Raw genomic sequence first — 23,314 nt, 5'->3', positions numbered from 1 at the left:
CAACTGAGGAGTTTGCTGCAAGAGAAGGAAGGGGCTGATAGTGAGAAGCCTTTGGCTGGAATAATGATACGTAGGCAGGAGAAGAAAATGGGTAAGTCATGATGGGAAAATAGATTAGGCCCAACATATTAGACATATATGTGGTGGTGGGGGACAGAGTGATGGTAGTTATGAAGGATCCAACAAATGTGGCTAATAGGGAGTTGATGCCCAAAATAACAAATAATCAAATAAATAAGAGCCTCCCCGTTGCCCTTGATGAGCTCAGACTACCTGGGTCTGCTCAGCTACATTTTGGGTACTAAAAGCATTAGAAAACATAAATGTTGCAACACTGTGAAACTTGGGAGTATCATAACCTAACGAACCAAAGACAGTAGTAGAAGTCTAATTTATGCCAGATATCCATAGCAGCACTCTGTGGCAGTAAAGAACTAGAAACTATACCTGTCAAGGGAAGAATGGTTGAAAAAAAATGATATGAATGTAATGTAATATTACTGTGTGGTTAAAAAGTAATGAATCTGTAATTTGGAAAAAAAATTTCAAAAAAGTGATCAATAAGGAATTCAGAGAAATGTGAAAAGATACATATGAACTGATGCAAACCAAAAGAACAATATACATCATAACTATGATGATTTAAATAAAAAGATTCCTATAAGAAATGGGATACTGGATAGCAAAAAACCCAATGACTGTCCCAGAGGACAGAAAATTTTTTAAAAATCAACTCTACTTCAAGGCTGGAAGAAGGAAGGGAGAGTGGAAATAGGTTCCTGTTTCAGTACTAGATAATTGCTTTCTTTTTTCACAAAAGTATGTTCAATGAGAGGGGAAGTGAGGAGTAAAGAGATATGAAATTCATTTTTAGAAAGAAAAGAACACAGACTAGAAGGTCACAGGATGGAAGTTCCAGACATGGAGAGAATGGAGTCAGGCTAGGGAGTGTGACTTTTTGATTTCTGGAAAAATTCTAAAACCTAACATAAGAGAGATGGTTAGTAAGCAGCAATTATAAAATCACCCTTGTTTTTACAAAAACAGATCATGAAAGATCTTTTCCTTTTTTGAGAGAGTAACTTATCTGATAGTTTTTTTGTTTTGTTTTTGAAAGGCAATGGGGTTAAGTAACCTTGCTGAGGTCACACAGCTAGGTAATTATTAATGGTAATGGTCTGAGGCCGCATTTGAACTCAGATCCTCCTGACTCCAGGGCTAGTGCTCTATCCACTGCATCACCTTAGCTGCCCCTTTATCTGATAGATGAAAGGATTATTGTGGACATCACTTTACCTCCATTTTGACAAAGCATCTGATAAAATCTCTCATACTATTCTTGTGGAGAAAATGGAAAGATGTGAGTTACAAGATAGTTCAATAAGGCAGATTGAAAACTGGCTGAATAGCAGAATCTAAAGACTTGTAATCAATTGATAAAGAAGTCATTAACGAAGCTGTGAGTGCATTGGATTCAGAAAAATCTTGGTAGGCTAAATAAAACACTGGGCCAACTAAAGAAGTTTGAATTCAATAGGAATGAATGTAAAGCCTTACACTTTGGTTTAAAAAGCCAACTTCAAATACAAGAGAGGGAAAGCATGATTGAACAGCAGTTAAACTGAAAAAAAAATTAGTCATCTTTTTAGTTTTAGTCATCTGTGAGTTCACTATGAAACAATGTGATATGGAGGCTAAACAAGTTAAAGTAAGCTTAAGCTATATTGAGAAGCAGAATGTCCAGGAATAAGAAGGTGGCTGTCTCATTGTCCTTTGCCCTATTCAAACCACATTGGGAATAAACAGTATATTCAGTTCTGGGCACCATATTTTGTGAAGAGATTAAGAAGTTGAAGAATGCCCAAAGGAGAGATGCATATTCAGGATGGTGAAGAGTCTAAAGTTCATGTCAAAAGAGAATCAGCTGAAGGAGCTACAAATTAAAGAAGAGAAACCTGGGGTCTGAGAGTTGAAATGATGGCTTCCTTTAGTTACTGGAATTACTTGGAAATGAGATTAGATTTGTTCTGCTTTATCCTAGGGACTGAACTAGGAAAAAAGGGTGAAAGCTGCAAAGAGGCAAATTTATATGATGTAAAGAACTTCTTAGCAATTAGAATTCTCTACAAGAAGCCTTAGGAAGTAGTAGGCGCCCTGTGTCAAAAGTCCTCAAGCGCTTTCCCCTTCTCTCAAGATGGTGGACAACCCCCACCCCAAGCCTTCAAAGGAAAAGAAGGTCAGAAAGGAAAAAAAGGAAAGGAAGGCCAAAAAGGAAAATGGGGCTGAAAAGGTGGTGAAAAAACCTCAAAAGTATTGCAGTCGAAACCCCGTCTTGGCCCAAGGGATCGGCAGATACGCCAGGTTTGCAATGTGTTCCCACAGAGCCATGTACAAGCAGAAATATGCTGCACCAAAAACCTGGATTGAAAGGAAAAAGAAAGACAGGGTGCCTGCTACTATCTCAAAGCCAGTTGGTGGTGATAAAAATAGAGGAAACTGAGTGGTAAAGATTCACAAAATGCCCAGGTATTACCCTACTGAAGATGTGCCGAGAAAACTCCTAAGTCATGGCAAAAAACCCTTCAGCCAGCCTGTGAGGAAACTTCACTCTAGCATCATCTCAGGAACAGTTCTGATTATGCTCACTGGCCGCCACAGGGGCAAGCGTGTGGTTTTCCTGAAGCAGCTGGCTAGTGGTTTTCTACTGGTGACTGGACCTCTGACCATCAATTGGGTTCCTCTATGAAGGACCCATCAGAAATTTGTCATTGCCACCTCTACTAGGGTTAACCTTTCTGGTGTAAAAATTACAAATCATCTTACTGATGCTTACTTTAAGAAGAGGCTCCGTAAACCCAGACACCAAGAAGGAGAGATTTTTGACACAGAGAAAGAGAAATATGAGATTACAGAACAGCGCAAGGCTGATCAGAAAGCAGTGGACTCTCAGCTCCTGCCCAAAATCAAGAAAATTCCTCAGCTCTGCAGTTACCTGCGTTCTGTATTCTCTCTCTCCAATGGAGTTCATCCTCACAAATTGGTGTTTTAAATGCCTTGCAGAGAACTCTTATTAAAATATTTGGAATAGCAAAAAAAAAAGTCCTCAAGCTGGATGACTACTTGTCCCACATCATGTAAAAAGGATTCATCCTCAGGTCTTGTTTTTACTTCATATCCTGTGAATCTATTCCTCTTATCACTTCCTAGTTCACAACCCTGGGAGAATTTACTGTTTCAGTCTGGCCTCTTGACATTCAGGTCAGTTATGGGCCACCATTTAAAATAAAAGAAACATGAAACATCATCTCTTCAGTAGAAGGAATTGTATTAGGTGCTAGGGATACAAAACAAAGAAACAGATTTTTCTGAAGGGGGAATATAATGCATACTGATAAATACAAAGTGATCTTAGGAGATAGCTGATCCTTGAAGAAAAGCTTCTAAGAATCACAGATGAGTAAGAGTATTCTAGACACAAAGACCAATTTGTACAAATGCACAGAGACATCTGTAGAGTATAAGGAACCAGTCATCCAGCTGGACTTGAGAAGAGGGAGTAATGTAAAATTAGATTGGAGTCAGGCTGAAGAGGGCCTTAAAAGCTAAATTAACTTGTATTTTATTCTGGAAGCAACAGGAAGCCACTGAGAGATTCTAAACAGAAGAAAGATGTGATCAGAGCTAATCCTTGGGTGAAGAAAAATATGGTGATACTCTTGGGTTGGTTGTCACTAGACACTTATTTCTCATAATACATGCAATGATGCATTCAAATTCTATTACCCAAGAAGCCATTAGTATGAACCACTACATATCTGGATGAACTAGATAAAATGATCCCCTTTCTTTAATCTGACATCAGAAAAAAAAACAATATCCAAATTGCAGCCTGTCAAGCATAAACTTTGCTACCCTAGGGTATGGCTAGGTATTTTTATTACTTGAGCATGAGGAAAATGTGGCAATATTAATTATCACCACTAGGGTGAGCATGTACTCTGAGGGAGATCCCAGAAGTTCAAACATACAATCCCTTTTGAGACCAAAGCATTCCTGGCCAGCTTTGTTCAAAAGCTGGTTGTCTTCTTCCTTTTCCTTTCTTTTATCCCCCAACCCCCTTCCCCAAAGGACGTAGGGTGCCACCTCATTTCCCCATCTCTTCCTCTTGAACAAGTGCTGAGGAAGCAGTAGGAAAACTGCTGATATGACCTGTTTGTGTCTCCAGCTGTCTAGAAGTCTCTTACTAATCAAGATGGGAAAAGATAGTAACTCAAATCCAGTCAAATTTAAACCCTCTCTGTCATGAATGACATTCCTGGGGCACAGGTCACTGAAAAATCTTACTAATGAATAATTCTTCAGAAGGAGATAGGAGCCTCACATCCTAAATGCTGACTGTCAGTTGGGGTGGGGAAAACTGCTCACATGGGCCTAGCTTAAAAGATGGGGTAAAGGTCAGCTTCAGGAAACCCAGCCCTCTTCTATGTACTAGACCAGTTTGGGAAATGAGTATCAGTTGTTGAGGCAAGGAGAGAAGTAGTTCTTTGGTCTCAGGTCAATTTCTAGAAATGTTTTCTAGAGAGATGTGAGGATTTCTGCACACTTTTTCTAAGAGTATTCCTGGATTGTGCACACTGGCAGCAACATGAAGTGATGATCAACCAGGATGGACTTGTTTATTTCAGCAGTACAATAATCAGGGACAATTTTAGGGGACTTGTGATGGAAAATGCCATCTGTACCCAGATAAGGAACTGTGGAGTTTAAATAAAAATCAAAGCTTATTAGGGGCGGCTAGGTGGTGTAGTGGATAAAGCAACGGCCTTGGAGTCAGGAGTACATGGGTTCAAATCCGGTCTCAGACACTTAATAATTGCCTAGCTGTATCTTGGGCAAGCCACTTAACCCCATTTGCCTTGCAAAAACCTAAAAAAAAAAAAAAAAGATCAAAGCTTATTATCTTCCATTTTTAAAAGTTGTTTTATGCATTATGTAATTTTGTTATTGCTAATGTTTTCCTTCTTCCTTTTGGATCTGATTCTTCTCTCACAACACGTTTTCATCTATGTTTAGCATGGTTACAAATGTAAAGCCTGTATCAGATTGCTTTCAGTTGGGAAGAGGGAAGGAGAAAAATTGTAAAACTCAAAACCTTGCAAAAAAAAATGACTGGTAGGACCTACCATTATATGTAATTGGAAAAATAGATAAAACAATTATTTTTAAAAAAGCACTCTTAGACAGAATATTCCTACTAATTCTCCCTGAACTGTCCCCCTCTGGCTGGCACTGTGCTCCACCAGTTATCCTATTTTTCTCCTATCTTCTCCAAACACATGTTCAGATCTTTCCTACTCATGGAGGGGGGAAAGCCTTCTGACCCCCCCTTTTTTTACTAGTTTCATATATTCTAAAGTTCTTTCTATCTTTGTACCTTTTTCTTCCACAGTCTACTCTATATTCATGGTTTCACTTAATACCTCAAAGCAGAAGACTCCCAAATCCATTGTTCTCTAGATCTAAATTTCCAAATATTTGACATCTCTACCTCTATCTTCTACATAAATCTAAGTATATTTAAAACTGAAATCATCTCCTAAAACCTGCCCTTTTTTTCCTTACCTGATTTCTGTATTTTTGTTAATGGCATCATCATTCTCTTGGGCAGCCAGGTGCCTAACCTCAGAGCTATTGTGACTACTCCCATGTCTACTTGAGGAGTCCCGATTCCACCGCATTCACAATCTTTCCATTTTTACTACCATAAACCTAGTTTAGGCTCATTGTTTTTTACTGGTAGGCAGCTTGGTGGAAAGAGAACTGACTGGTGTCAGAAGATCTGAGTTCAAACCCCCTCCTCTGATGCTAACTACCTGTGAGACCTTGAGGAAATCATTTCACCTCATTGGGCCTCAGTTTCCTGATCTGTAAAATAAAGAGGATCTCTGAGATCCTTTTTAGCTTGAAAACCTATGATTACTCCAAAAGCATTTTTAATTGGTATACCCATCTCCACTTTCTTCTCAAAGTAATCCTTCCACTGTCTGATTAATGGCCATAATGTCACTTCCCTGTTCAAAAACTTTTAATGGTTCTCCAATAATACAAAATGAAAGTCAAACTCCAGCCTGTCATTTGAGACTATTCCCCTTTGTGTATTCCAAATTGAACCCTCAATCCCAGAAAGCCTCCCTCTCAGTGTTTTTTTGCCTCTACCCTTTGGTTCAACTTGTTCTTCATGCAAGGAATACCCTCCTCCTTCCATTTGATGAAATTCTGACCATTCTTCAGGGCCCATTAAAAAGCCATCCACCTCCTCCATTAAACGTTCCCTTAACTTCCCCACCAAACTAGAAGGCTTCTCTTCCCTTCCTCAGATGTGATTCAAATGTTATATAATGCCTGAAATCTAGGAGGGAAGATAAATCTACATCACTATAAGTAGACTATAAATTCCTTAATTAAGAACAGGGATTATTTAATTCTTCTTTAAATCTCTTCCAGCCCAATACACTGTACATGCTAGGCATGGAATGCTTGTTGCATGAATGAATGAGAATGCTCTTCACTCTATGTTCAACCTGATAAGTCCCAGTCAGAACTCTTCCAAATCTGGTCCCTTAGAATTTATTGTTTTAGCTCATATCAAGGTTTTGTCTTCTGCTACATGTTGCTGTTTCCTATGGTTTCCTCTGTATCTATAATCTCCCTCACCTCAAAACTTAGATATAGTTCCTGAATATGTACCTATGAAGAATTCAAATTAAGGTTACCCAGGGTATGATGAATAGGTGAATAGTGGGTATGAGGCTGCTGGAATAGAGGTATTAAGGGTCCGAGCATAATAGCAGCTTGGGAAAGTCAGCAGCAGTCTCCTTCCTACAAAAGTATTCTCCTTGATTGGCTCCTGGACACCTTGAAGATTCCCTCCTACTACTCCCACTTCCCAATCACCTTCCCTTAAGGTCAAGCTTACCTCCAATTGTGCTCTCCTGGTATTCGTGAAACTGTCCCTTGACGAAGCGGAGGACGAGGCTTGACTTGCCCACTGCTGACTCCCCCAGTAAGACCAGTTTAAATTGGCAGATTTTGTTACCAGCAGCTGGTCCATTGGGTCGTGCTGCGCCTCCCCGACCCGCCATGGCCCGTCCCACAGCAGTGGCACCAGTGAGCGTGGGGTTGGGCTGGGAGGCCAACACTGAGCGCAGAGGCACTTAGTGGGGAGAGGAGGCCTCCAACTGCAGAGGAGAGGAGATAGGGAAACAACATTAACTCAAAGGAACATTCTCCCTAAATCCCTTCCTCTAGAGTCATCTCTTCCCTATATGTCTGTCCCAAGATCTCACATGATCACCCTGGAGTTAGAAGATTTCTGAAGTTTTTACACCTCATGTCTCCACAAAATCTCAGAAGCAGAGAGAGTACTGGTCATTATCAGATGGAAAAAAATTGAGGTACTAAGTTTTAGGACAGGAAAAAATCAGAAGATCCAGCTTTCCTGACTCTAATCTTAAGGCTCTCCAAATAATCCTGCTTCTGAATCCTAGTTCAACCAAACATTTAAGTACCTACTATGTGCTCCCCAATAGAGCTAGAAAATAAAACAAAATATCTTCCCTGGAGGATTTTATATTCTAATAGAGGAAAACTGTATGAAGAAAGATAAGTATAAAATGTACAAAAAGTACATTTTTTTTTATTTTGAGGTAAAAGTCATTAGGAATTGAGGTGAAGAGGGAAAGGAATAGGATAGGACTTGTCTAAGAAGCTAAAAGAGGTAAAGGGGAGTAGAAAAGCAACCTGGGTCTAAAGGTAAGTCACCCCACAGATGATCCTGCATCCATCCTCTTTTTTCCATTCATACCACAACTACTCTTCTCACCTGGACCTAAGAGTTGTCCATTTAATAGTCCCTGCTGCACTAAACTGATATTCCTAAACCATGAGACTGACCATATTATTCTCCAGTTCAAGAGCTCCAGAAGCTTACCACACAAACTCCTCAGTTGAGCATTTCTAGCCTTCATAATCTGATTCCACCATATTTTTCCAGAGTTACTACATATTATTTCCCTTAACATCTAGCCTACAATATCCCCGCCCCCCTCATATTGGCCTTTTATAACTCCTGGTTCCCTTCAAGACTCAGTTTAAGTGCAACAAATTTCCTGATTCCACCACATGTTAATACTTCTCTCCTCCTCAGGAAATTATATATTAATTCTTATATGTTTTGTGTTTTATCTGTTTATATGTTACTCCTATTGAGAGCAGAAAATGTTTAGCTTGTTTTTTCTTTCCTAGTATCTAGTATAGTGCTCAGCAGTTGTTAAATTTATATTACAACATGGTGTAGGGAGGGTACAATTCAGTTCATTATATAAAATTGCAGCCTACCACCTACTCTTTGTTATTGTTCAACTCTAAGTGATCCTGTGGACTTTGTCCATGAAGTTTTCTTGAAAAAGATATTGAGTGGTCAGCCATTTTGTTCTCCAGTAAGTCTCCATTTTACAAATGATGAACTGAGGCAAATGGGTTAAGTGACCTGCCTGGGGTCACACAGATTGCAAGTATCTATGTCTAAAACTGCACTCATATCCTCCTGACTCCAGGCCTAGTGTTTTATCTACTGCACCACCTAGAGTTCCATCAGCTGCCCTGACTCACTGAAATAGCCTCATTACCAGTTTGGGTCCTACAAATGAAAGGTGGGGAACTATAATGATAAGTCTATCTAGCAAAAAAGTCTTTTGGTATTCCATTATTTTAGGCACCTTCCATTTAGGAAGGCAGTATACTTGAGTCAACAGAATAAACCATAATGGATATAAGTCATTCATCCTTAATAGTAGGAATGTGGACTACATTACTAACTAAGATGTCTGCTGCTAATTTGGTAGGGGGAAGAGGAAGCCTGTCAACCTCTAGGGAACCAGAATGAAAACTGCATTATCCATTTCCAAATATTCAGAACACCATTCCCTTGCTCGCTCTCACTCTCTCTCTCTCTCTTCTTTTTTTTGGGGGGGGGGGCAAGGCAATGGGGTTAAGTGGCTTGCCCAAGGCCACACAGCTAGGTTATTATTAAGTGTCTGAGGCCAGATTTGAACTCAGGTATTCCTGACTCTATCCACTGCGCCACCAAGCTGCCCCCCCACTTGTTCTCTTAATTTCAAAAAAGGCCAAAAGTTTCACACATACACTCAATTACCAAAGATGCTTACATATTCAACTCAGAGCTTGACTGGCAGTCAAAATGGTTATCAATTCTCCTTTTAAGTAGAGGATTGGGTTCCTGTTTTCCACAGGCAGCTCCAAGGCATAGAACTGCAAAGGGGAGAAGGTGGGTGGGTAGAGTAAAAGCATAGGAAGCAAAAATTTGACACTGCAAGAACTATACTACTCTGATTGTAAGGATTTAACAGAAACCAACATTTTAGGGAGTATCATATATGCATACAGGAAGTTAGAAAACCTTTTTTTCCTCCAAGAAAAAAAAAGTTTAGAAAAAAGAGTAAGTCATAAAAGGGATTGCCTACCCCCCAAAATCCCTTCAGACTGTTTTATTAAAGTCTCAATTAGACATATCAAAAGTAGAAATTTAGTTCCATAGACTCTTTAAATAGAACACTTTGGAAAGCCAAAATGGCAGAGAGAAGCCAGGAAGTTGCCTGAGCTCTCTCTAGTTTCCCTCAAAAACGATGGTTAAATCAAACCTCTAAAAAAATTCTGGAGATAAAATCCATAAAAAAGATGGAGTAAAACCCAAGATATTTTGGAAGAACTTCAGAAAAGATGTCTTACTTGAGTAAAAGGGGAGCACAGCCCAGTGCAGATGGTACCTGAACAAGCCAGCAGTAGGTTCTTAGCCACATCACAGAGCAGTAACCAAAATCCCTCTGCTCTGGCCCAGCGGGCCAATTATGAGGCCTCCATCCCTAGTACAGCAGACAAACTGCCAGTTCTAAAACCCGGGGACAACAGGTATCACAAAGTTGGGTCACCCTAGCACAGTGGGCAAGCCATCAGCCCCAAAGAGAAAGCCAGTGAGAAGTACCACCTGTGCCTCAGGAACAGAGTTCAACTTTAAAAAATGAGCAAAAAACAAAAAAGAGGGGCAGCTAGGTGGTGCAGCGGATAAAGCACTGGCCCTGGAGTCAGGAGTACCTGGGTTCAAAACTGACCTCAGACACTTAATAACTGCCTAGCTGTGTGGCCTTGGGCAAACCACTTAACCCCATTTGCCTCGCAAAATCCTAAAAACAAAAACAAAAACAAAAAACTACCAGTATCAAAAATGAAAAGGATGAATTTCACCAATGAAGAAAAAATTAAAGCAATAATTAGGAGTTTTTTGTCCAACAGTAAGCCAAGAAATCTAACAACCTAAACTGAGGGGATGAATATTTACAAAAATATAAATTAACCATATTAACAGAAGAGGAAATAAAACATTAAAACCCCCATTTTAGAAAAAGTAATTAAACAAACCATCAATGAACTCTCTAAGGAAAAATCCCCAGTCAGATGACCTTACTGGTGAATTCTATCAGATATTTAAAGAACAATTAATTCTAATCATATATAAATTATTTGTAAAAACAGGCAAAGGTGTTCTATCATATTCCTTTTTATGACAGTACTGAAATCTAAATCAGAAAGAGCCACAACAGAGAAAGAAAATTAGACCAATTTTCCTAATGAATATTGATGCAAAAATTTAAATAAAATATTAACAAAGACATTACAGCAATATATTACCAGAATAATACATGATGACTAGGTGAAAATTATACTAGGAATGCAGGACTGATATAATATTAGGAAAACTATTTGCATAACCACATCAATAACAAAACCAACAAAAGGCAAATGATTATCTCAATAGATGCAGAAAAAGGTTTTGACAAAATACAGCACAAACTTCTATTAAAAACAATGGAGGGGCGGCAGTGAATAGAACACTGGCCCTGGAGTCAGGAGTACCTGAGTTCAAAAACCAACCTCAGACACTTAATAATTGCCTAGCTGTGTGGCCTTGGGCTAGCCACTTAACCCCATTGCCTTGCAAAAACCTAAAAGAGAAAGAGAGAGAGAGAGAGAGAGAAGGAATAAATGGAGTTTTCTTAAAAAGATAATTAGTATATAACTAAAACTATCAGTAATGATGATAAATCAGAAGCTATCCCAGTAAAGATCAGGGATGAAACAAAACTGCCCTTATCACCATTATTATTCAATATTGTACTAGAAATGTTAGCTTTGGCAGTAAGAGAAGAAAAAGAAATCAAAGGAATAAGAATAAGCAATGAGAAACAAAACTATCCCTCTTTGCAGATTATATGATGGTATACTTAAAGTCTAATCTAAAAAACTACTTGAAATAATTAACTTTAGAGAAGTTGAAGAATATAAAATATATTTACAAAAATCATCTATATATTACCAAGAAAGCTCAGCAAGAAGAGATAGAAAAATTCCTTTTAAAATAACAGTAGAGAACCTAAACTATCTGGGAGTTTAATTGCCAAGACAGACTCAGAAACTAGAGGAACACAATTACAAAACACTTTTCACATGCAAATAAAGCCAGATCTAAACAACTGGAAAACTATCAATCACTTATGGATAAGCCAAGCAATAAATAATAAAGATGTTAATTCTACCTAAATTAATTTACTTATTCAGTGCCATACCAATCAAACTATCAGAAAATTACTTTATAGAGCTAGGAAAAATAATAACAAAATTCACCTGGAAGAACAAAAAGTCAAAATATCAAGGAAATAAATGAAAAAAAATTGCCAAGGAAGATGGCCTAGTTTGTACCACATCTAAAAACTATTATAAAGCAGCAATCATCAAAACTATTTGGTAATGGCTAAGAAATAGAGTGGTGGATCAATGGAATAGATTGGGTACCCAAGACATAGTAGTAAATGATAGTAGTAATCTACTATTTGATAAACCCAAAGACTTTAGCTTCTGAAATAAGAACTCACTTTTAACAAAAACTGAAAAATTGAAAAATTGTATGACAGAAACAAAGCACAGACTAACATCTCATGGGGTCCCTATACCAAGAAATGGTAGAAATGCCTATGAATTTATTCATAAAAAATTATATCATAAGCAAATTAAGAGAGCAAAAGAATAGTTTTACCTGCCAGATGTTGGATGGGGAAGAATTTATGACCAAACAAGAGATAGAAAACTTTATGAAATACAAAATGGTTAATTCTGATTACATTAAATTTAAAACATTTTACATAACAAGATCAGAAGGAAAACAGAAAGGTGGAAAATAATTTTTGCAGCTAGCATTTCTGATAAAAAGCCTTATTTCTCAAATATAGAAAACTGAGTCAAATTTATAATAATACAAGATATTCCTCAATAGATAAATACTCAAAAGATATAAACAAGCAGTTTTCAGATGAAGAAATTAAAGCTATTTATAATCATATGAAAAATGCTCCAAATCATTGTTGATTAGAAAAATGCAAATTAAAACAACTGAATTACAATCTCACAACTGTCAGATTGACTAAAATGACAAAAATGGAAAATGATTAATGTTGGTGGAGTTGTGAACTGATCTAGCTATTCTGGAGATCAATCTGGAACTATGCTCAAAGAGTAATAAAACTGATCATACCCTTTGATCTAGCAATACCAATATTAGGTCTATATCTCAAAGAAATTATAAAAAACGGGAAGTCTCACATGTTCAAAAATATTTATAGCAACTGTTCTTTGGAGTGGAAATTGAGGGGATGCCCATCAACTGGGTATGGTTGAACAAGTTATAGCACATTAATGTTAAAGAGTACTATTATTCTATAAGAAATGAGTGATTGCACTTTAGAGAAACATGGAAAAACTTATATAGACTGATGCTGAGAGAAGGGAGCAAAAACCAAGAGAACAAAGTACACTTAACCCAGAGATCAAGGACAACCCTGAGAGACCTGCCATAGACAATACCAGAGAAAAATTTCCAGAGGGAAAAAACTATAGAGTCTAGAAAGCAGAGCGAAGCATACTAGGGTCACTTTTTTAAAAACTTTCTTTCTCATGGTTTTTCCCTTTCTCGTTAGTTCTAATTTCTCTTTAACAACATAAGTAAATAGGTTAAAAACAAATATACAACTTTTACTAAACTGTTTACCACCATGCAGAGAGGAAAGGGAAAGGAGAGTGGCAGAAAAATCTGGAACTCATAAATTTGCAAATTGATGAATGTGAAAAACTACCATAGCATTAGCATGTCAGTGGAAAAATAAAAATAAAATTTCAGTTGAAAAAATATATATACAAATACTGAGTCGAATTTATAAGTCTTATGTAAGTCATTCCCCAAATGATAAATGGTCAAAGGATAGGAACAGAAAGTTTTCAGATGAAGAAATTAAAGCTAACTATGATCATATGAAAAAATGTTCTAAATCACTATTGATTAGAGAAATATAAATTAAAACAACTTTGTGGTACCACTTTACACACATCAGATTGGCTAATATGACAGAAAAGGAAAATGATAAATGTTGTAGAAGATGTGGGAAAATTGGGATATTAATGCATTGTTGATGGAATTGTGTATTGATGCAATTATTTTGGAGAATAACTGGGAACTATGTCCAAAGGGCAATCAAACTGTATACTCTTTGATTCAGCAATACCCCTACTAGGTCTATATCCCAAAGAGATCATAAAAATGGGAAAAGGATCTACATGTACAAAAATATTTACATATTTACAACAACTCTTTTTGTAATAGCAAAGAATTCCCCATCAATTGGGGCATGGTTCAAGTTGTGGTGTATGAATGTTATGGAATACTATTGTACCATAAGAAATCATGAGTAGGCATATTTCATAAATATCCGTAAAGACTTACATGAACTGATGTTGAATGAAATGATAAGAAACAGAAGAACAGTAACAGCAACACTATGTGATGATCAACTATGATTGACTTATCTCTTCTGAGCAATACAATGATCCAAGACAATTTTAAAAGATTCACATTGGGAAATACCATCCACATCCAAAGAAAAAACTATGGAGTCTGAATGCAGACTGAAGCATGCTATTTTCACTTTTTTTGGGGGGTAGCTTTTCCATTTTGCTCTGTTTCTTCTTTCACAACATGACTAATGTGGAAATATGTTTATATGATTGCACAAGTATAACCTACATCAGACTGCTTGTCATCTTGGGAAGGGGAAGAGGGAAGAGTAAAAAGAGAAAAATTTGAAACTCAAAATCTTATAAAAAATGGATGCTGGGGGTGGCTAGGTGGCACAGTGGATAGAGCACTGGCCCTGGAGTCAGGAGTCCCTGAGTTCAAATCTGGCCTCAGACACTTAATAATTACCTAGCTGTGTGGGCTTGGGCAAACCACTTAACTCCATTTGTCTTGCAAAAACCTAAGAAAATAAAAAATAAAAAACAAAAAAAGATGAGTGTCCTATCAGCTTATCCTTGTATCTCTTCCACCTCCAGCATAGTACTCCAAATATAGAACATTCCCTAATTAAACAACTACCATGAAATGTTTATCGAATTGAATATTTATGTATTATAGATCAATCTTTTAAATAACAGACTCATCTTAATACAATTGAAAATTTGGAGCATTCTGTCATTTCCCTAGCATTCTAACCAAGAGATATTAGCTGACTTGTAGCCAAAGTTATGGCAAATAAATATGGAATGCATCTATGTCTTTTCTATGGTTAAAACTTAGATCATATTTGGATAAGTGGTCAGGGATTAAAAAAATAAATAAATCCAAGGTCACCTATAAAGCCAGAAGTAGTAGGAAGGCTTATAAAACCCCCAAATCTGAGAGGAGACATATTCCCTAGGTGAGGTTAGATAATTGTAGCCCCTGTGTTACTGTTCACTGGAGACTACAAGCTTTCATAACATAAAACCAATTACAAAATAAAGGCTTATATGTCCTAGAGAAAATGATCATCTAGTGTTAACTATATATGTTTTTTAAGTATTAAAAAAAATTTCCTTGTCTTCCTTCTACATGCACCCAGGAAGGTGCCTATCTCTAGTCAGTCTCTAGATCAAGCAAGTAAATATTTATTAAGCAAACACCTAAGTGCCAGTGCTGGGGACATAAATACAAAAAAAGTACTGCCAAATGCTCCAGGCCCTTAAAAAGCTTATGGGTGGTAGAAAGTCATAATACATTCATAGATGAACATTTGCAAGATATATACAAAATAGATGCAGGGACCTGAAAGGCTAATAATTGCAGAATGCTGACATTAGAAAAAGCTTCTTGAAGAAAGTGGCACCTGAACCAAACTTTTAAGGAAGCTAGGAATTCAAGAAAGGATAGTATTCCAGATTTGGGAAGGAGTCTGTGCAAATACATTAAGGCAATGTATATGAGGAATATCAAGTAGGCCATTTTAGCTGAAGCATAGGAACATAGTGAGGGGAGCCTAGAAAGACAAACTGGAACCAAACTATAAATGGCTTTAAATGCCAGACAGAAGAGACTGCATTTTATCCTAAAGGCAATGAGAAACCACTGAAGCTTCTTGACTGGGAGGGGAATATCAATTTGGCAGCTCTAGAGTTTTAAGGAGAAAATGGTCTTGGAAATGCCTATGGAACATCAGGAGGAAGCTATCCAGCAGGCAAGTGAAAATGGAGAAGTTCAAATGAAGTGAGATAAAAGAAGGGGCTAAATATGTAGATATGGCAGTAATTTGCCTAAAAAGGATGGTTATTTGGTTGAACAGAACCCTAAAAAACAAAGGGAACAGAGCAGGGTCTTGGAGTATTAGGGGCAGGGAGAGAGAAGAAAGGGTGGGAGGAGCATCAAATGCTAGCAGAATTTTGAAAACGAAAGGAAGACAGAATATCTACTAAGAGAAGTTAGGTGGTCAGTGTCAAATGTTATAGAGAGTTAAGAAAGAAGAAAGATGAGAAAAGGCAACTGGATTTAGCAATAGACATATCATTGATGACCATAGAGTAGTTTCAGTTGCCTAGCAGGAATGGGAATCAATTTGGGTGCTGAGGCAATAGGTTTATCAGGTCTTTCAAGGAGTTTGGCTGGGAAAAGGAAGAGAAACATAGGATGATAGCTTTAAGGGAAGGTAGATCAGGTGACATTTCTCCTCTGTGTTTTTATTTTTTGTTTTATTTTGTTTTTAAGGATGAAAGAACTGGATATGTTTGAAGAAAGCAGAGAATAAGCCTCAGATAAGCAGAGGCTGAAAATTATGGGTAGAGAGTATGATCTAAGGAGTATGCTGCTAGCAAAACCAGGGCAATTCTAATAAGGGTTTTACTGTCTTGAATCTTTTATATTCAAGTTAAACAATTTTTTTTAAAGCAACTTCAGGGGGTAATCGGGTGGTGCAATGGATAGAGCACCTGCCCTGGAGTCAGGAGGCCCTAAATTTAAATCTGACCCCAGACACTTAATACTGACAAGTGATCTTGACACTTAATCCTACTGCTGTGTAAAAATAATTTTTTTAAAAAAGCAGCTTCAGGAAAAATGATTCACAGATTAAGGGGGGGGGAAATCAAACTATTGCCTTTTTGGATATCAGAGTTTTTTATACCAATTTACATTCTGGAACAGAGGTCAGGGTTCCTAGTATAAATAAAGAATTCAAGAAAAGGATCCCCAGTCTTCTTGTACCCACATCTGACCAAGTAAACTAAATTCCCTGAGGGCAAGGCCCATACTTCTTGTTCCACATATTCCCTCTCAATTATACTTAGCAGAATACTGTATACTCTATATACGCATTTAAAGAGTATATATATAGATAGATAGATAGATAGATAGATATAGATATAGATATACTAGAGTTTTGTTTTATTTTTTTAATAAATTATCTCTTTCGGAAGGAAGAAATTTTGGACTCTGAATTATCCTTGCTGTTAGTTGCTGTAGTGTAGATAACAAAATCATTTATAATTTAGCTTTAAAATTCACTGAGTTGAGTTTTGTGGGGGGTTTTGAGGGGAAGAAAAGGAAGCAAATTAATCAGTCCAATTAGGTTTGGTTCAGACTTTTAGAATTACTTCAGCAGACACAGGCAAGTTACTCACCAATAGGTGGGGTAGCAAGAAGAAACATTTAAGAAATTTAAATATTTGTTAGAGATAATCTACAAACTGGATAAGGTCCAGAGCTGATGAGATAGATCATGTCTCCTGGTAATAAGACTATAGAAAAGAAAATCCTCAACACTAACTAGAAATCTTTATTTGTTATGTTTAACATAGTTAAACATTATAACCTAGATTAAATTGCTTTCTATCAAGGGGAGAAGGGAAAGAGAAAAATGTGGATCTCAAAAACCTAACCAAAAATGATTATTGAAAACTATCTTTGGGGCAGCTAAGTGGCACAGTGGATAGAGCACAGGTCCTGGAGTCAGGAGTACCTGAGTTCAAATGTGGCCTCAGACACTTAATAATTACCTAGCTGTGTGGCCTTGGGCAAGCCACTTAACCCATTGCCTTGCAAAAACTTAAAAAACAAACTATCTTTACATGTAGTTGGAAAAGTAAATATTTTTTTAAAAGAAATATTTATTTGTACAAGAACCAAGAAGTTAGAGATGATGGCCATTAAGGTAATAAAACCCAATCCAAGAATTAGAAGAGGAAGAGAAATGAACAGTCTCCTTCTCTGTTTTCCTTATCAAAACAAGCAGGGCTTCAAAATCCTCAATAAAGGATCAGGGCTTTCCTCCCCTTTTCTAGTTTATCAAAAAACAATTTAAATGTCATCTAAAAGATACTGTTAGAGAATGGAACATCACAGGCAGAGAACCTGGAAGGGACTTTAAGAGGTCATCTAGTCCAATGTTCTTCATTTTACAGATGAGGAAATAAATAGAGGCCTAGAGAGGTTAGTTTGCCTCTGACCATAATCTCCATTATTCACTTTGCCTTAATTCTCTCAAATCTAGTCTTCATTCTTACCATGCTCTCCAAGCACTTTTCTCAGGCTACTACCATTGCTCTGACTTCACTTTCTTCTCTCCAATTTTTACTTATTTAACCAGGTTATCTCCATACCCCATGCCCTTCTGTTCTATTACTTTGAGCCTCTTGCTCACCCCTAATTCCTACCATCTGCCTCCTTTCCTCCTACTTGCAGATCAATGAATGCAAGCAGGAAGAAGTCATTTAACCAAGTTGACTGGGCACACTACAAACTTATTTAATTTTGGGTCGGTAATTCATTGCCACTAGGCAATATTCTTCCCTAATTGATTTCCTATCCTACTGCCAAAGAAGGTATTCCAAACCTTTATTCTCTAAACCTTCCAAAGATTAGGATCTAGTATTATACTCTGAGAAAATTGAGGCCATTCTCGTTATCCCAAAACCCTTTGACATCATCCCCAAGTCGTTCTTTTTCCCCCCACCATTACTTAGCTAATAAGTAGCTCTTATCCTTACCAAATCAACCTCTCTACATGTGCCCTTGATCTTTAATCCCTTCTATCTCCAGCAGATTGTTCCCACAATTATCTACAATCCCCTCCAATTCCTTCTCTGCTGTTTTTGCCTGAGTCTCCCTCACTCTTTAAAACTCTTCACCAGACCCTACCATGTCCTCCTCTCTATCTGTCAAACTCTAAGAAAAAGCTGCCTACACAGGTTGTCTCTCCTTCCATTTCCTCTTCTCCCACTCACTTCTCAGTCCTTTGAAATCTAGTTTCTGACCTCATCATTCAACTGAAAACTGTTCTCTCCAGTTACCAACAAACTTGTATCTGCATATCTGATGGCACTTATTAATTCTTATCCTTCTTGATCTTTATGTATTATTCGATAACATTCACTATCTTCTCTGAGCTAGATTTTCATGACACTGGGGGCTTTCCTCTTACCTGTCTGTCTCCTCCTCTTCCTTATTACCTTTTTCACACCCCCTTATTGTGAGCCCCAACATTCAGACCTGGGCCTATTTCTCTTTTCTCTCTTAGTATACTCAACTACCTTGGGTTTGATTATCATCTCTTTGCAGTTGACTCCACCAGGTCCACTTACCCATCTCCAAACACCAATTGGACATTTCAAATGAATGATCCCAGAAACATCTCAGATTCATATCCAAAATTGAACTCACCTTTCATCCAAATCAACATCTCTTTCAAAATTCTGCACTTCTGTTGATAGTACCATTATTTTTCAAGTCTCCCAATGTTCTAAACCTTGGAATTATATCCTCAATTTTTTACTCTCACCTACCCCATATATCTAAAAAGTCACCAAATCTTGTGGCCTCTACCTCCATGGAATTTCACACATCTAAGTCCTTCTCAATATTCAGTCACCACCTAAGTTCAGGTCTTCATCAACATCTTGCATGGTCCATCACAATGGGCTCTTAAGTGTTCTCCCTACCTCAAGTCTCTTCCCATTCCAATCCATAATCTCCACACTAAGGGCAAAGTGAATTTCCTTAAATGACTCCTTTATTCAGCAAAACTAGGGGTTCCCTGTTGTGGGTAAGATACTCCTTTGGTTTTTAAAGCCCTTTATAATCTGGCCCCAATTTCTCTTAACAGATTCATTACACAATAGTTCTCTTCCCCTCATTTCATAGTGGTCAACAGCCAAATTGACCTATGTTCTTCAAACAGAAAAACCCATTCCCCATCTTCCAGATTTTGCACTGACCATCCTTCATGCCTGGCACTCATTCCATTCTCAGCACTGCCTTTAAGACAATGCTCAAGCACTAAGGCTACACAAAGAAAAGCCTCACTAACAAGCTTGTATATACTCACATATACACGTTTCCCAAAAAGACCGTAAGCTCCTTGAGAGCAGGGGCTGTTTAGGCATTTAATAAATGATTTATTAGTGCCTGAGTCAAGATTCAACTTGACCTCCTCTGATGCTAAAGTCAGCCCCTTTCCCAATGCTAGGTGCTATCTCTAACCCTTCAGCTAGTGCAGAAACGGCTGGTTACATTTTCTCCCTGGACCCTTGTACTGACTTCCACAGTTAAATCCACACACTTGAGAGCACAAACACACTCCAGCAATTTTTATGATCCACTGCCTCGTGGTTTTTCCTGGCACCACCTAGGGATCATGTGAGGAGAGGAGTCAAATGTTCAGAGAGCAATCACCAAGGAAATGGATCTTGCCTTGAAGGGCAGGTTGGAAGCTTTCCAGTCATGTACTGCCTAGAATAATCCCCCAGGACTCTAAATCTTCCTCCCTACCCCCCTCCCACCCGATAAGTTGGGAGAAAAGGGTATTCCCTGCCTTGTGACCACCTGCTTGCCTAGAAGCCAAGTGATAATAAAAGTGATTCCATTCAGGTCACACATGGGAGGAGAAGGTAGAAAAGTCTTGTGACCTCTCATGAATCCATTTCTTCCTAAGCAAGAAGTGGGACAGCAAAGTGACCTTAATGAAACTTGACTAATTCCTTCTGACAGTCAAAGGATTGGAGGGTCAAAATTTATCTTGGGTGATATGGCGGGGGCAAATCATTCCTGGGATAAAAATTTAGAGCTGGAAGGGGTAAAGTGATATAAATCATAAAAAAACCACCGCACAAATTGGAAGGCATCCTCACAGTCCATTTATTGCAATCTCAGTTTGACCAAGATCCTTTCTACAACATCCCCAGCAAGAAGAGGTTACCCATCCTGGGCCTGAAGGTTTTAGTGAGGGCAGATATCCATCCTCCTAAGCAAGTATTGATTCAATCAGGTGCTAGGCACAGAGAATACAAAGTATGATAGAATCCTTACTCTCAAAGAGCTTAACATTCTAAGAGACAAATATATATCCCCACAACCTGAATAAAAAGAATACAAATAAATACCAAGTAAATAATCTGGGAGTAGAAGAAATGCTTATGTCAAAGTGTTTGAGCTTTGTCCTGAAGAGATTTTATGAGGCAGAGATGAGGAGGGAGTATATTCCAGGAATGACCAGGGTCAATTGAATGTGAAGTGTGAGGAATAACAAGAAGGTCAGTTCGACTGTATCCCAAAGAGCAAGAATGGGAGCATTGTTGTAAAGGACCTTAAAAGCTACTGAGATGGGCAGCTAGGAGGAACAATGGATAGGGCACAGGCCCTGGAGTCAAGAGGATCTAAGTTCAAATCCAGCCTGAGACACTCAATTTAGCTGTTTGACCTTGGGCAAGTCACTTAACCCCATTGCCTTGGAAAAAACCCAAAACAAACAAAAAAAGCTAGAGATGAGCTTTTATTTGATCCTGGAGCAACCCTTCCAACATTTCTAAATAAACATTAAGAAGTTTTTCTTTACAATCAGTCTAGTCAAACCCCTTCTTTGACAAATGAGAGACTTAATTGTAATCCAGCTTCGTCACCCCAGGCATATGGGCAAAGAAAACCCAGTGTGCTCTCTACTAAACCACACTGCCCACAATTTTTCCCCCCACAAATTTTCCAGAGTGAAAAAAGTATCAGCAGCAAGATTTGAAACAAAAAATCACAGTAAGACAATATTAGGAGAGAAATGAACTATACTGAGGAAATCTTTTCTGAGTCTCAGTTTTCTAAACTATAAGATTGTTAACACATCACTTAATTCATAGGGTTGCTGTGATGAACAAAGTACTATGTAAATATCAGTTATTACTCTCATTCTCAAACTTACAACTTACCCCTAACACCTCAGGAAAACATCCTTGCTTAGTCAGTAAGGAGTTATGAAATGGATATCCTTTGCCAGACACTAGTGAAACATGGGAACAGGAAAATGCCCATATCACTTGCCTTTTTCTGTCAGAAGAACTTGCAGAGGTCAAGCTTTTGGAAAGTTCTGCCTAGTCATTAGGTATTATGGCCATGTAAGAAGTAAGCTTGGAGGTTGTGGACATGGCAAATAAAGGAAAATATGGAGACAGGAGTTCCCAAATGTTATCATGTCCTATCTACCCATGATTGTCTAGGGGAATTTTGAATAATATAGACAATAATGGAAGTGCTGTCCAGCAGAAAATAAAAAGAGGCTAGAAATAGTATGGTAATGAGGAATTGCTGAACAAGTTGTGGTATATGATTGCGATGGAATACCATTGTGCTATAAGAAATGTTGAACAGTCTTACCCTAAAGGAAAATAGGAGGAAAGGAATGGGAAAAAGAGGATGGAGAAAGGGAAGGGGGGTTGGGGGTTGGAGGGGGAATAGAGGAGAGAGAAGATCACTGGAGAGGGTAGTCAGATACAACACACTTTTAAGGGCACACAGAGTAAAAAGAGTGAGAGAGAATAGAATAAATGGGGGGAACAGGATGGAAGGAAATACAGTTAGCCCTAGCAACTGTGGGAAAAAATATTGAAGCAATGTCTCTGATGGACTTATGAGAAAGAATGCTTACCATCCCAAAGATGGTTATCTTAAATACAGACTGAAGCATACTCCCTCCCCTCACTTTATTTTTCTTGAGGTTTTTCCTTTCTTTGTAGGGGTGGGGGTGGGGAGGAGGTTTACTTTTACAATATGAGTATTATAGTAATGCTTTTCATGGCTACACATTTTTAACCTAAAAATAAAAAAAACAAAAAAGAAATGTTGAGCAGAATGACTTCAGAAAAATTTGGAAAAACTCATATGAACTAAGACAAAATGAAGTGAGCAGAACCAGGAAAACACTGTATATAACAACAATATTGTAAGGATGATCAATTGTGAAAGACTTAGCTGCTCTAATCAACACAGTGATTCATGACAACATCAAACAACTTATGATTAAAAAATGCTATCTACCACCGGAGAGAGAAATGATGACCTCAGAGTGAAGACTAAAACATAGTTTTTTTGGGTTTTTTTGCAAGGCAATGAGGTTAAGTGACTTGCCCAAGGTCACACAATTAGGAAATTAAGTATCAGAGGTCAAATTTAAATTCAGGGTTGGTGCTCTATCCACAGTACCACTTAGCTGATCCAAAATATGGGGTTTTCTTTATTTTCTTTTTTTTTAACAACATGGCTAGGATGAAAATATAATTTACATGACTTCTTATATATAAAATGGGATATACTGTTTGTCTTAACATTCTAAGAGATAAATACATATCAGAACAAGCTGAATAAAAAGAAAATACAAATAAGTACTAAGTAGTTTGGGAGTAGAAGAAAAGCTTATGTCAAAAATTAGTACTTGAGAAAGACTGGTGAGAGGGAAAGAATTTAGAACTCAAAATTTTAAAAAGGATTTTTAAATTGTTTAAAGGAAAGAAAAAAAGAATTCCTTCTATAGCATACCCAACTAAAACAACCAAACAAACAAAAAACAAAACA

The 23,314-nt window shown here is 37.7% G+C and overlaps 1 protein-coding gene and 1 pseudogene across 3 annotated transcripts in view; one reads left to right on the top strand and one right to left on the bottom strand.

The window, feature by feature from the left end:
- RAB5C (RAB5C, member RAS oncogene family) overlaps positions 1 to 23,314 on the bottom strand; it is a 50,889-nt gene that overhangs the window by 2,916 nt on the left and 24,659 nt on the right. For 2 of the 3 annotated variants that reach the window (XM_074223884.1, XM_074223886.1), the window contains one exon: positions 6,977 to 7,238. In XM_074223884.1, the coding sequence (XP_074079985.1) occupies positions 6,977 to 7,142 (166 nt within the window). In that variant the 5' untranslated portion in view covers positions 7,143 to 7,238. Of the gene's footprint in view, positions 1 to 6,976; positions 7,239 to 9,227; positions 9,331 to 23,314 lie in introns of all 3 variants that reach the window. The other variant, XM_074223885.1, reaches the window with a different exon arrangement.
- Positions 88 to 16,857, top strand: LOC141513750 (large ribosomal subunit protein eL6-like; annotated as a pseudogene).

This window comes from Macrotis lagotis, chromosome 2, assembly GCF_037893015.1.
Source record: "Macrotis lagotis isolate mMagLag1 chromosome 2, bilby.v1.9.chrom.fasta, whole genome shotgun sequence".
NCBI lineage: Eukaryota > Metazoa > Chordata > Mammalia > Peramelemorphia > Peramelidae > Macrotis > Macrotis lagotis.
Note: the sequence above shows the minus strand (reverse complement) of the source record. Positions and strands in the feature narration are given on the sequence as shown.